The following is a 13793-nucleotide window of genomic DNA, read 5'->3' as shown; positions in this document are numbered from 1 at the left end:
ACAGTTCTCACCTTGTTGCAGATGTCAAGTCACAGCCGTGAGTTCCAAGCGCCATCTTGTGGCCGCGTGTGTACAACAGCTGTGTTTCCTGAGAGGCTGAACATGATGAATTGGGCCAGTGTATTTATTTATACAGCATCATTCAGAAACAGAATTTACAAAAATGTGAAAATTCATTAAAAAAATTACACATTAAACACGTTTAAATAAAAGATCTTCCAGGGCACATTATAGCATCAGATTATGTAAAATTTGGGAGGTTTAACTAAAATTGTGAAAATGTAAATCTCTACATTGGTTAATGTTCTTACCTCAAATGCATCACAGACAGGAGGCACAAGTTAAAGTCACATTTCTATATAATCACAGTTTAATCTCTACCTACCTGCTGCCTGCTTTTTTAATGAGCTGCAAATCAAAAATCAAAAATTCTGTATGACTGACAGAGGGAATACAGAGTGACTGAGACATAATTAAAATTAAATAATTATGACGTTTAATAATATAACGTCACAAAATATCAGAACAAACTTGGAAATATTCTTAGCTGCTGTTTGGAGGTTAACAGAAAAAAAAGCACATACGATGATGCAAGACCTGCATGGGAATAAACTACGGAGAGCGAGTTAATGCATTTCTGCTGCAGATACTTTCCTCACAATGCTCCTGCTGGTCATTTATCATGTCTCCAGGTGCCTCTCTGTGGGATTAAGTTTCTGGATGCTTCCACAGGGTCATGCAGGGATTCCACCAAGTTATTCTCAGCTGGCTTTCTCCTGCTATCTTTCCAATCAGACTTTCGACTCCACCGCACTCCCAAGGATATCTAATTAGTAAGCAGTGATGTGCTGAAATGTGAAGGAGCTGGGTTAAGCATAATCTTAACAGGTGGCGGAGCTGCAGGGAGAAAAACTGAAAAAAAAGAAGAAGGTGAGAGCCAAATTGATCACCGGTGAAATTAGTGGCTCCTGGGTGCCCCGAAGAGAATTCACAGAATGTTTATGAATTGGACTTAAGTGTGGATAATCAAGTTACGGCCGACAGGGAAGCTCTGATGAATTTAGCATCGATCAGGAAAGGGCAAAGCTCCTTCAGTGGCATCACTTGTCTGCGGGAGTAATGAACTATCAAGAGCTGCAACAACATCATAACTCGATAAGAGCCTCAGCTGTGTGAGCACAAAAGAAAAGGGCACAAGAACAATGCAGTATGTTAGCTCATCTGGCAGAGATGAAGCACGAGAGGACGACACGTCCCCGAGTCTCTGCTCCTCATGTTGTGTTTAGCTGCATCTTATCAACTTTTAACATGGAGGGTGGACCACCAGGGTTCCACCAGAGTGGAAATATCAGTGTCTCACAAAGTATATCCACACTGACACAATGGTAAAAAATGATTGTTTGCTGGTTAGATCGACTCATCTTTAAAAAAGTCAGCCCAAAGAACAAATCTGCAGTTCATCTCTTAACAGGGAACATAAGTCTGTATCCTATTAAAACTGGCACGTCACCGTTAGCTGGAATATTTTCTGTCTTATCGGGGGTCCTTGACTGAGAAAGAATTCAGTACGTCTGCCTTAAGTAGCTCAATCATCTCCATCAATATGTTTTCTTAAAGATTCCAGCTGAATGTTAAAATCATTCATTTTCACAGCTTAAAAATTCCATTAGCTTGTTATTGTACATTGGAGAATGAATATACGCCTGATATCTAATTTAAGTCAAGTTAATCACAGTATTGTAACTCATACACCTCGTTACCTCACAGTGTTGTGCTTTATCAAATGGCCCTCACACAAGATGATGAATGTTTGGTATAAACCATAATGCACAGCACCCTCTAATGTGGCTCCACTGAAATAACCGACCACCGAACAGACCCAGTCTCCTGCAGCACTGAAATATTCCCATCTGTCCCTGTGCCGGCTGCAGGGCACATGAAGCAAAAGCCATAGTCGACCGAATAACAAAAATAATGACATGCTTGAGCTGTAATTTCACCAGTAGCCGTTGTTCATGCTCACAAAACACGCCGCCTCTTTATTTTGTGGCTCAGGGGTATAAAATATATGGTAGCATTTTTTTCTCCTTGATTTTAGCTGTGTTCCTTTCCTCGCATGAGTAAATAAACACGTCACCTCTAGATTTTAGCCTGAAGTCTAGTGAAATAGATCATTTTATTTTGGAGTTAGATTTTGGAAAACAAAGAGCCCTGCCCTCCAGGTCTGAGCATGCAATAAGCGATGTTGATGGATAGGTATTATGAGGAGTTTCCTCCTGCCTCCGTTGGGGATTTGTGATAATCTCCTTCAGAATGAGTCATGGCTAGATTACCATATTGGCTGCTGTAGGCCAGGATATCCTATATTGGCTATGCTAATGGGTGAAACTCAGGTGGCTTGCCGGTGAACTTGGAATGAGAACAGTGCTTACCTATTCCCCAGCAAGTGGAAATGGTATTATGTTGCATTAGCCACATCCTCCTGTGCACACAGAAAATCAAATCTGCATACTCATGTAATGGCTTCACATATCAAAGATCTCACACACACTTACGACACGCAGTATTTACATGTGATAAAAGTGTGGCTGTGTTTACTTCACTCACACTCAGGAGATCAAGATCAACAAACATAGTAAGAAAGTCACGTAATCTTGATACCGTCTGCTCTGTGCATGATAATACAGAGACTTTGGATTTTATATGATGCTTTATTTTCATAAATGATGAGTTGGCTGCATTCAAACATGCACTGAACTCTGGGTATTCCTCTGAGATTATCCAGAGCGGCTGTATGTGAGAAACCAAACGTCCGAGTCGGTCACTGTTTACTTTGTTCAAAGTATTTTTTCAAGTATCCAAAATTCACAGTGAGCGAGTACGTGTGTTGATGATGCTGTTAATGTGACAAATGCAAAATTGAAAAGAACCAAAAAACCAAATCAATGCAAATAGCTCGGATCCAAAAGAGGAGTCATACACGTAGAAGACGAGACGTCAACTTGGAAAGACAAGGGGATTCGAGAGCTTTTGTCGATGTGCTGTGAACAAAAACCTGATCTCCATGGCAGAATTTATTCATAATCTACTGTATGCGCTATCCAGGCATCGCCCCTCGTCTGAATGTGCGTGACGTGAGCTCTGGAGCTTCTGACATCAAATGCATCACGATGGCAATAGGAATGTCACTGTTACAACTCATCACATTGCTGACACGTGTATATTAAAAAAAAAAAAAGAATGAATCCCAATTCCTGTTGAGCTTATCTTCCTAATTGACATTCATTATGAATATTTGATTAAAAGTTGATTTAATATTGATGCACTTCTGTGAGGTTACTCCCACTTCTTCTTTCTGTCAAATTGAATGATAACACAGCAGGAGCGATGTGGCTCTGTCTACTGCAGTGAAACTACATCCTCGGAAAGCCAAAGAATTCTTTCCTGGTTTCTTTCTTGGTGCACACATGACTAACTTTGCAGACTCCCCAAGTGTATGAATAATCACCCCCCCATAAACCGTCAGAGATTTATGAATCCTTGTGAAGCACAGCAGCATTTCCGTGTCATGATTTACATCCACACAGGTCAAAGAATTACTGTCGCAGAAAATGACATCACATAAACATAAACTGTGACAGAACCTGTTTTGGGGGATGTATAAATACATTTAAATGAACCCTGAGGTGAAAATCACTGTGACCATGACAAAAAACTGTCTTGTGGTTTTGCATTGCTATTACTGCAGATGTACAAACTGTAATGAACTAACTGTTCAATGTTGGAAAACCTAAAATGCACATGAACATCTGCTCTAAATCTATCATGCGTTTCACAACACCACAAATTATTAAACAAATTAGAGGCTATAGCTAATTATCACTTTATGCTATTGAGCCATGTTACTAACATAAAAATCTACAATAGATATTTAAGCAACAGATGCGGATGTCGATGTCATTTGTGCAGACTGTCAGTTTATCTGCCTTAATATTTAATCTGTATCTTACAGGACATTGTTTTAAAGGAAATTGACTAAAACCCATTTTGGAAAAAAAGGCTTTGTTTGAATATAAATGTGTGTCAGGTAACTGTGTCTTAAAAGGTCCAACCGTGAAAATAAAGCCCAGTTAATTTTGACCAATAAATAAATCATCCTGCCACTCTTCAAATTAAAATGAAATGCAAATGAAGTGAGGTAAGTTACCAGATGATGTCTGTGGGACAGGATGTTAACGGAAGCAATCAGCCTCAATGGCCTTCTTCCCACTTAAATGTTTTTTTTTTGCCATTTCTCTTCCGAGGCTGGAGCTCTTGATATTGTGAAAATGTTTTCACAATGAAGCTGAATCTTATCTCGCTCTCATGCAGGTTTGTTCTGTCTGGAGTTTAAAAGACTGGATTATAAAAGCAAACATCCCCCCCTGCTTATTGTCTTCATATCTTATTCTTTATTTTCTTGATTTGATTTCTCTTAAATGTGCGTGTTCTACACTTTGAAGTTGTTGTGATTCTTTGTAAATCACAGAAAATGTAATTATCGCTTGTTTGTGTATGATCACTTTGTTTTTGCCGTGTTGTTTCTTATTTATGAAAGACGACGCTGAGGGTGATAACACCTCAGATCTGCTGAGCCATTTCCTGTAGGTGTGCAACATCTTATCATCTTTAGACAGTATTGTTCTATAAATATTTAATGCAAATGCCAAGTAAATCCCATTTGAGGAGTCATTGGATTCCAGGTTCTCTCAAGCTTTTTTTTTTATTACCGCAGGGATATACATCCATTCTTAATACTTTAATTTAATCTACTAAGTGAAATGATCAAAGTGAAGAGCAAGACGGAAATGCTCAGAAGAAACAATTCCATTATTTCTGGGTCAGCTTTAATCCAATTCATCAGGAGAGTTTTTCAAAAAGAGATTGGTGAGGTATGTCCTTGAGGGCACAGATGCATTTCATATCTTCTGCTAATTTTTTTTTTTCTTTCTGGCAAAGAATGCTGATATTTGGGATTAGATTCTCATTGTTAAATACAACTTTGTAAGAAAAACATATTCCTGCCGACAATTAAAAACAGGCTGATCTCTTCGCAGGTGCTGCCCCTTATATTTTTTCCTTTTCTTCCATCAGCACAGAGCAGAGACTTGTTTTGATCCTTTAGGACACCGGGCTTGTTTTGGAGGCAACAAGGTTCCCTCCTGACCTATTTTCTGAGCCGCGTTTCAAGCTACTTCACTTTGGCATTCAGCTCCTGCTCCTTTGTGAACTTCAGCCCACAAAGACGCCTGTGAACTTGATTGGCATTCTCCCGGTTTGATTGACTGCAGGACACTTTTTGTAAATGTCATTCTGGATGTGTCAATCTCCGATTAAACCAAGAAACAAATGAGGATGTGCCAGAGATTATTTTCAGTGCCTTCTGTCTTTTTGGTTATGATCAGTGCCAGCTTTAAAAAAAAAAAAAAATTCTTTTCTTTTTTTGGATGTTAAGTGTTGACAGGTGAGAAAGTGCGACTGTCACCGTCTCAGACTTCACAGTCGTACGTCCCGCTGCTACAGTGGCTATCCATATCCCCGTGTTTGGTGACCTGTCATCTCACTTCTTTAAAGTGAGAGCCCACTGCAGAGGCCTCAGTCTGACAGACCTCTCTGCAGACATTGTATTTTCATGAGCTTCCCGCTGGGTTCAGCTGCTGTGTGTTACCTTATATTCAACTTTCATCGCCATTACGTAATTCAAGGACTGTATCTTTATAACCTCAGACTTCTTTCTCACTTCTTAATAAAGGCACACAATGATGCACTTCAGTACTTTCAAAATGTTATATTACCCATGTTGCTAAAGGACCTTGATGTTGAGGACACTGCAAAGTTGCAGAAATAGTCAAGGCCTGCAATTATGCTGCACAGTAACATTAAAATAGCTTACAGCTTTATTGTTGAATGTAACACACATTTTTTGGTAGTCCGTTTTCCCCGTGTACAGGGGTCCTGATGTGTCGATGTAAAGCAGTTGAAAATACCACATTACAAATGTCCATATAAAAATGCTGTGAGTACACTGTCACGTGTCACTGTTGAAATACAGCGATGACAGTCACGTGGGTATTATGTTTTTAATTTAATATGTTAGATTCTCCATCTCTGTTAGATACAAAATAGACAAAAATAATTTTTCATATATTCTCCCAGAAATCTTCAAAAACATTGCCAAGTGATCACAACATAAAATATTCAATGACAATCTTCGTTATTTGCAGGTAAAATGCTATTAGCAAAATAAGTTTCTGTTTACTTTTATTACAGACTATATAATCACAAACTCTTCTTCACTTTCGGGATTGCTCGGTAAATACCTTGAACATCATGGTGAAATGAACGACAATCTATTTTGTAATTCGTTTCAAAAACTGAAAAAAACAAAGCAAAACATGGAATCACTCAACGAGAGAGGCCCATTTTCTGTGTGAAAAAAAATTACAGTCAAGCACAGTTCACATAAAATATCATATTTCTTTGAGGCACTCCTTTCCTTGCAGCTCTAAGTTTCCATCCTTTATAGCCCTGTCAGTGATAAACGCTTGACAAATAAGCAGTGTGGATGAATAAAAATTTTACTGTTAAGTGCAATCACCAGTCGTGGACAGTGATTAGAGCTTATCCAGTTTGAGGCACACTATAATTTTTTTATGATCATTTTCTAAACAAAAAAACCCTCAGTATGATAAAGATAAAAGAAAATAACCAAAAAGGAAATTCATTCTCTGCATGGCCAGTCAGAGTTTTGTCATTGGTATGTGCAGGCTGTTCCAGGGTCCCATCCATAACTCGTCCTCGTCCGATAATGTGTGGTCACTGTGGCACTCCAGTGTCTCCCTGCTGTTCTTGTGGTTATCGACACACGTCTCTTGCTCGTCACTGACACAAGGGCCAATGTTGTTTCTGTCGATCAAAGCCTTGGCAATACTGCTTTTGGACCCGAAGGTTTTGAGCTCGTTGTTGGTGGATCCCAGGGAGCCACAGGAGGACCGGGTATTGAGGTTGACATCCACATCTGAGGGGCTACACGTACCTGTTCCGTTTTCTGTGTTGTTTCCTGAACCCTCAATGCTTATAACAGGGGGAGGTTCTTCGTGAGTCACGCCTAACTTGTCTAGTTTTTTGAAATGCTTACCCAGCCGGCACGGTGACCCGCCCTTCAGGTTGTTTGGGTGCGGCAGCCTCCTGGTTCGGACGATGGTGCCGTTTTGTGAGAGGTAGACATTACCGTTGATGTTGCTGTTGGGGAGTCGGTTCCACTGGGTCTCTGTGGTGCTCTCCTCTCCTGTGGAGCTGGTCTCGTTCTCCCGATCTACCACCAGCTTAATCCTTTTCTTTCTTGCAGTCTGCGAAGGAAACACGGGATCAGAGTAAATATAACCTTAGTATCAGATGGTAAAGAACATCCCAGGCCTCAACACACACACTGCAGATAGCTGGGTTGTACACCAGGATACTGAGATCACAGAGGAATCACAGGGAAATCTTGGTTAAATTTACTTTCGTATCCCAAGAAAAGAAAAAAAAAATGCTGTTATTACATTAATACTACTATGAATTTTGAAAAGGACTTGTTACCAATAACTTTTTAATAAAAGAAAATTAAGAACTGAGTTTATGGGGGACAAATTTCACAGTGAGAGGAAAACATTCAGAGAAAGCAGAAAGTGCTGCAACATGCAAAATCTCACAGTAGAATCAAATGCAGAGGCGTGAAAACACACTCAGAGATCACCAAAGAGAAGAGTAGGTCAAAGATGTAAGAAAAGAGCAAATTCCCCATATTTCAAAGCAGGGAACCACCCTTGCTGAGGGGAAATGAGGGGAAAGTGGATTTTTGAAACACTCTGTAGAGGCACGCAATATTTCTTCACTCCCATGCAAGGGTAATTGATTTTATTCTCTCTTACTTCACAGCGGACAATATATCTCTCTAGAAGGCAGTTGAGTTTCCTTCAGACTCTGAATCAGCATCTGAAGTCGCCCCCGTTTCTCCGGAGTCCTTCGACACACCGCTGGGGTCTGATCCGGAGCCGCTGGCTGAAGACCTGTCAGAGGAGATGGCGTCCTCATCCACCTCAGTGATCGGGGATAGTCCTCCGTATGTCTCCTCAGAGGTCTCGCCAATGCTTCTGATCTCGGAGCGGTATGGGGGACCAGTGTAAGGGACAGAGGGTCCTGGGTCTTCGGATGCCACGCTGGACTTAGTGGACGATGTTTCTTCACTGAGCTCGCTCGCTGAATCTTTGCTCTCCTCAGCAGTCTGAGATTCTTCCTCATCCTCCTCCTCACTCTCCTCTGTGATTGTGTCCTCAGATCCGCGGCTAAGGACGGACTTTCGGGACCGCCGGCTACCACTGGTGGACTTGGAGGCAGCTGAACTCTCCTCGCTACCCAGGGAACTTTGATCCTCCATCTGACCGCCAGAAGATGATCCTCCAGCCGACTCAGATACAGATGTTTTCCTCTGGCTGGACCCACGAGACGAGGAGCCTTCACTCCCTGACTCTGCCTCGCTGGCTGTCCCTGTCCCTGACTCAGCCTCACTGAGCTCTTCGCTGGACTTCTCTGATGTTACTGCACTTCCTGATGATCTGGTTCTCTGTGACGACTTAACGCTTGAACCAGATAAAGACGCAGCGCGGCTACTACTACCACTGCCGGTACCACTGCCACTACCGCTGCCACTACCGCTGCCACTGCCAGTCTCACTTGCAGTTTCACTTCTTCTGCTACCACTCCTACTACCACTCATTGCTGATGACCTGCTCTCCTTGCTGGCCTCAGTAGCTGATGACCTCATGGAAGATTGGGCAGAAGAGCCACTTCTAGCAGCACTCCCTGAAGCCTCTTCCTGCTCAGACTCTTCCTCAGACTCACTCTCTGTTCCTGAACCCTTTTCTGAGCTGGTTTCCTTCTCTGTTGCCGTCCCTGTTCCCGATTCAGTTTCTTTCTCAGATTCAGACTCTTTCTCGGACTCTTTCTCCGTTTCTGATTTTTTCTCTGTGGTCGATGACTTCTCAGACTCTGACTCTTTCTCTGAATCCGATTCTTTTTCGGTCGCAGATTCTTTCTCACTGACAGATTCCTTCTCACTTTCTTCTCCTTCAGATTTGGACTTGCTCTCCTCATCAGAATCCCCCAGCTCTTCATCTGGCTCTTCCTCTGAGTCCACTGTGCTTTCGTTGGCATCGTCGCGGTCTAAATCTACTTTCAGATAATCTCTGTCAACACTGCCTTTCTCAGAGGATTCCTCATCAGAGCCTTTCTCCCTACCACTTCCACTTGCACCTTCTTCTGGCTCACTCTCTGTGACACTAATAGACACCTTAGACCTCCTTTCATCCTCACTGGTGACTTGCGAGGCCTCCTCGTCTCTCTCGCTGCCTGTGGCCGAGCCTCTACTCACACTACTCTGCGACTTCCTCCTGGCCCGCAGCTTGTTGCCTAAGTTGATTTTCCTCATAACTTTGCCAAGACGGCTGCGGGAATCAGACTTGCTGTCGATTGGTCCCGTAAGCGCTGGCCCGTCAGTCAGACTCTCCTGGCTGTCAATGCGGCGCGCTGACATCAGTTTGGCATAATCTTTGTCCTTCTTCCCAGCACCAAACATCTTGAACATTCTGGCTTTTTTCCATGAGGATGGGCCAGAGGGACCCGCATCAGATGGCTGCTCTCTCTTGCCGGCTGCCAGGAGTTTGCTGAGTTTCATAACAGACTTCAGTTTCTTGGCAGCCTTAGAAGGCTCACCCTCCTCTGCTGGCTCAGCTTGTTCGATTTCATCCTCTGGCGGCCCATCTCTAAATGCAACCTTCTTGGATGGACCTCTACCCCGCATGCCTCCACGGCCCCTGCCTCTGCCTCGGCCCTACGACAGTCACATTTAATTTTGGAATGGTGTGTGATGATAAAGGCACAATGTGACATAGGGTTGATGCAACTGTTTCAATAATACACAGAACACACAACTCATTAAAGCAATAGTTCACATTACTACACAAAGGAAAGGTAATACCTCCGGGCCACTGTAGTAATACCCATCATCCTCCATGATCACCTCCCCATATTCATCGTACATGGGCGATATCAGCCTCCTCCGACTGCCGAACTGAGGAATGTCGTACCTGAGAAACAGCAACAAAGTATCATTGCAGCATTTAGAACTACAGTACACCAGCATAACCATTAATTAGGTATCTTTAAAATAAACTGATCCATATGTTGTGAGATAAAAAGCAACAAGCATCTGTTTTTAGTTAAAAATCATTCATTTTTTTCTGTATCGTAACAAGCAACTGTAATCGTTTAACACAATGCTGCTAATGAGTCACAATGGAGAAATGTTATTAACAATCTGCTACAGGGACGAGAACTATACTAGAGTCAATATGAGCAAACTGAAGGACAATTTAACTGAAAACGTATTGAATAGTTTTAAAATTGCCATCTGCAGAATAGTGCATACAGTACATGACTTTTGTACAGCTGTCACCTTCAACACGTTTTATGTTCGTAACTCTTCTTTTTAAACTCTGTCTCCTAAACATTCCTCCGTCGTATCTGGTGGACTCCACTGATTACTGCCTTTTATTCTTTTTGGTAGATTTGGCAACATCTTTGATAAGTCAGTGAATGCTGCAGTGATTTGTTGCACTACTTTGAAATCACTCTGCAAGTTTGAAAGGATGTCGAGGAAAAAACAACAACAAAAAAAGGCCAAGGCTAAAAGAGGTTTTACAGAATATTTTCAGCGGTAGGTACATATAGTGCTTTTAATGAACAACAATTTCTTAGCAGCTGTTACGGCTTTGAGTTGCATGTTTTTCCTCTTTACACCATATGGGCGACAGAACAGGCGAGCCAAAAATGCCCTCTTTCCATTAAACCACAGGAAACACTTTTATGCACTCAGGTACCTGATTCAAGGCAAGCATAATTGATCACATTTGATGGGAGAGGAGAGGGAAAATGCTCGGGTGGTATGCAACGCTGCAGAAGAGAGATGCGGCCAAAGTTATGCTCATCGTTTTATTCTGAAGTTCTTTAAAAAAAACTTGCCGTCCCCAGAGGAGCTCAGCACTGGGAGCTTGGAGGCAAGGTCATGACAAATAAGTCATAATGATGTAATTTTTTTTCACTTGAAATAATTGAGGATCATTCCCAGGAATTAGATTGAGATAGCAGAGAGACGGGAGGGTCAGTGGGCTGTATGCTCACCCTTGGTCATAATTATAGTAGTCCTGTGTGTAGTAGTCCTGGCCTGGGTCGATACCTGACTCCATGGAGAGTTCCTGCATTTCAGGGAGGCAGAAAAGAGAAATTACTCAGCACATCTCGGCGAGAGAGAGAGAGAGACATCAGAAGAGCAGCAGCAGCAGCAGCATAGAGGCTGAGTATACAGCAGATTGACAACAATCCCTGTGAATTAAGAAAAGCAGGAGTGTTTCTACCTCAGGTCTCAGCAGAGATGGCCTCAGCAGTTGCTGTTGCTGCCAAGGTTTAGTACGGAAGAAGGTGATGGAAGGGAAGGACGGTCAGGAGAGACACAAACACAAGGAACAGTTCACTCCACACGTTTCAGATTTAAAAGCCAGAAAAAGAAAATGCAGGTTGTCTCTACATTGAATCAAAACTACACGCCACGGAGGAGCAGGGGGAGAAGTATTGATGGAAAGCAAGGAAAAAACAGGGAAGGAGTTACCCGAGCGATAGAGTAAGAAATTACAACGTGAAAATAAAAACATCCTGCCTCTGCTGGAAGTTGACAGGTCATAGAGTATTTGAAGGTGAGGAAAAGGGAGTTTAATGTCAAAACTGTCAAACTGGGATTTTGTTTGGCCTTGGATTATGTTGGGAAAAAACCTCATCCAAATGCTTATCTGTTATTTGACAGAAACACTGGGAGAAAACTCTTTTTCAAAACAAACCTAAACTGTAATGTCAGTGTCAGAAGGCCTATCAGTGGGATCTCATATTAATCTCATTCAGTGTTTCCCATCAAGTCTGTTATAGATAAGAATAATAGGATATTAGCTGCCTCGAGAGTGACAAAACATCTGGGCACAACATAATGATAAAAACACATCACAGAGGGGAATGCTTACCTGTCTGCCGTAGCCTCGCCTCCTGCGCCGCACAAAGGAGAGAATAAGACAAATAATGAATACGGACTGACAGCAACATTTCAAGTGCTTTTAGATAAATGAAATGTTTCTTCTAGGGGGACGAGAAATGCGTCTACTTTCTGCTGACCACTGAGGAAATTGCAGCTTTACTTACTGTGCATTTCCTTGTTAAATTACAGAGTTGCAGTTATTCTTCAGTATTAAGGAAGGTGCCTGAGGCCGAAATGTTATCACGAAGATGCGGGCTGTTTTCCCCCCCCCCCCTCCCGTTATCTCATCCAAACAGGGAGAAAAAAAAAAGATACAATAAACGCAAATATCAAAGAGGGCTGGAAAGATTGGGGTTTGAATAAAAAAGAAAAAACTTAGTGTTTATACAGACGTATCTATACAATCTCCAAGCAGATATGAAAAAGACATTGTGATTCATGGTGGAATTACTAACTCAAAGAAAGCTAATAAAATTGTCTCTGGTTATCACGGCGTAATGCACCGTTTTCTCTCCCCAGAATGCAATGTTTTTTCTTTCTAAATCGAATTAAGTGAATCTTAGGAATTTCCCTATCAGACAGATAAAGAGGAATGCCACTCAAAGAGCGCATACCTCCGGCGAAGGCCACAATTCTACTTGTCTGTCTGGTTCTTCTGATGGAAAATAAACTGTTTATCTGCACAAAATTGTTCAAACTCATCTTAATGCCATTAATAAGAAATCAAGCAAATAATATAAATATTTCTTCTAATTCTTGGATCCATACTTTTAACTAGATTCACACAAATTTTAACGGCTTCTTCCCTGGCCATTATCCCATCCCTTCCCTGAGGCCAAACAACCCTGTACGTGTTAATCTGCACCATTTTATAATAAATTGACTGAGCTCAACACCAATGAAATGTTTAAAAATGGGATTTTAAAATTCTTGGTTCCATCTCTTTAGACGGATTCACACCAAATTTCCACAGGTTCTTCCCTGGCCATTATCCAATCCCTCCAGCCAAATTTGGTGCAACTAAATTTAGCATTGTTTTCAAAAGTCCTGCTGACAAAAAAACACGGATGAAGTTGTTACCTCTTCTACCGAGGACAACAACGGTGCATCTGCAATGCATTTGGCGGAAGTCAATGAGATACGGTGAGTAAATGGAGCATCCCGGCTAAAATCTCCAGGTTCACAAGCGTACAACTGTAACCTGTCTGGGCCCATAAATAATGACGACTCCCACACTCAGATATACGGCCAAGCAATGATGTGCACTTCCTCTGGAGAGCTGTAATCTGTTATTATGGGCAGTGACCAGGGGACAGGACAGAGCCATATGGCCACACCTCCCAGGCAGAGCAAATGAAGGGAGTGGGGATCTGATGGATGACCTGTTGGCTCAGCTGCCGGCTACTGCTGCGTCGGGCAACATCAAGAAAAATGGCCCAGTGGACGGCAGCCGCAGGAAGTTCGCGCATGAGGAGAACTCGGGGACAAGACGGGTGATAGTACCTTATCAGGTTCACAAGGTAATGGTGGAGAAAAAGTGTTGAGAGACGTAAACCCAGGATAGCAACAAGTCTTGAATTCTGAAGAGGCCAGTGTATTATATCTGTCACAGCAGGGTGCATCTTGGCTCTGTAAA

At 42.2% G+C, this 13793-nt stretch overlaps 1 protein-coding gene across 1 annotated transcript in view; it reads right to left on the bottom strand.

Annotated features, from left to right (window-relative positions):
• Positions 1 to 7247: 7247 nt before the first annotated feature.
• LOC109636652 (protocadherin-15-like) overlaps positions 7248 to 13793 on the bottom strand; it is a 190050-nt gene continuing 183504 nt past the window's right edge. Inside the window, exons 35-40 of the mRNA XM_069538674.1 lie at positions 12147 to 12168; positions 11493 to 11531; positions 11260 to 11333; positions 10058 to 10166; positions 7953 to 9910; positions 7248 to 7388 (exon numbers count right to left, since the gene is read on the bottom strand). Coding sequence (XP_069394775.1) covers positions 7976 to 9910; positions 10058 to 10166; positions 11260 to 11333; positions 11493 to 11531; positions 12147 to 12168 — 2179 coding nt within the window. The 3' untranslated portion in view covers positions 7248 to 7388; positions 7953 to 7975. The remainder of the gene's footprint in view (positions 7389 to 7952; positions 9911 to 10057; positions 10167 to 11259; positions 11334 to 11492; positions 11532 to 12146; positions 12169 to 13793) is intronic.

This window comes from Paralichthys olivaceus, chromosome 14 (genome assembly GCF_024713975.1).
Source record: "Paralichthys olivaceus isolate ysfri-2021 chromosome 14, ASM2471397v2, whole genome shotgun sequence".
NCBI classification, from domain to species: Eukaryota; Metazoa; Chordata; class Actinopteri; order Pleuronectiformes; family Paralichthyidae; genus Paralichthys; species Paralichthys olivaceus.
The sequence above is the reverse complement of the archived record's forward strand: the minus strand, read 5'-3'. Positions and strand labels throughout refer to the sequence as shown.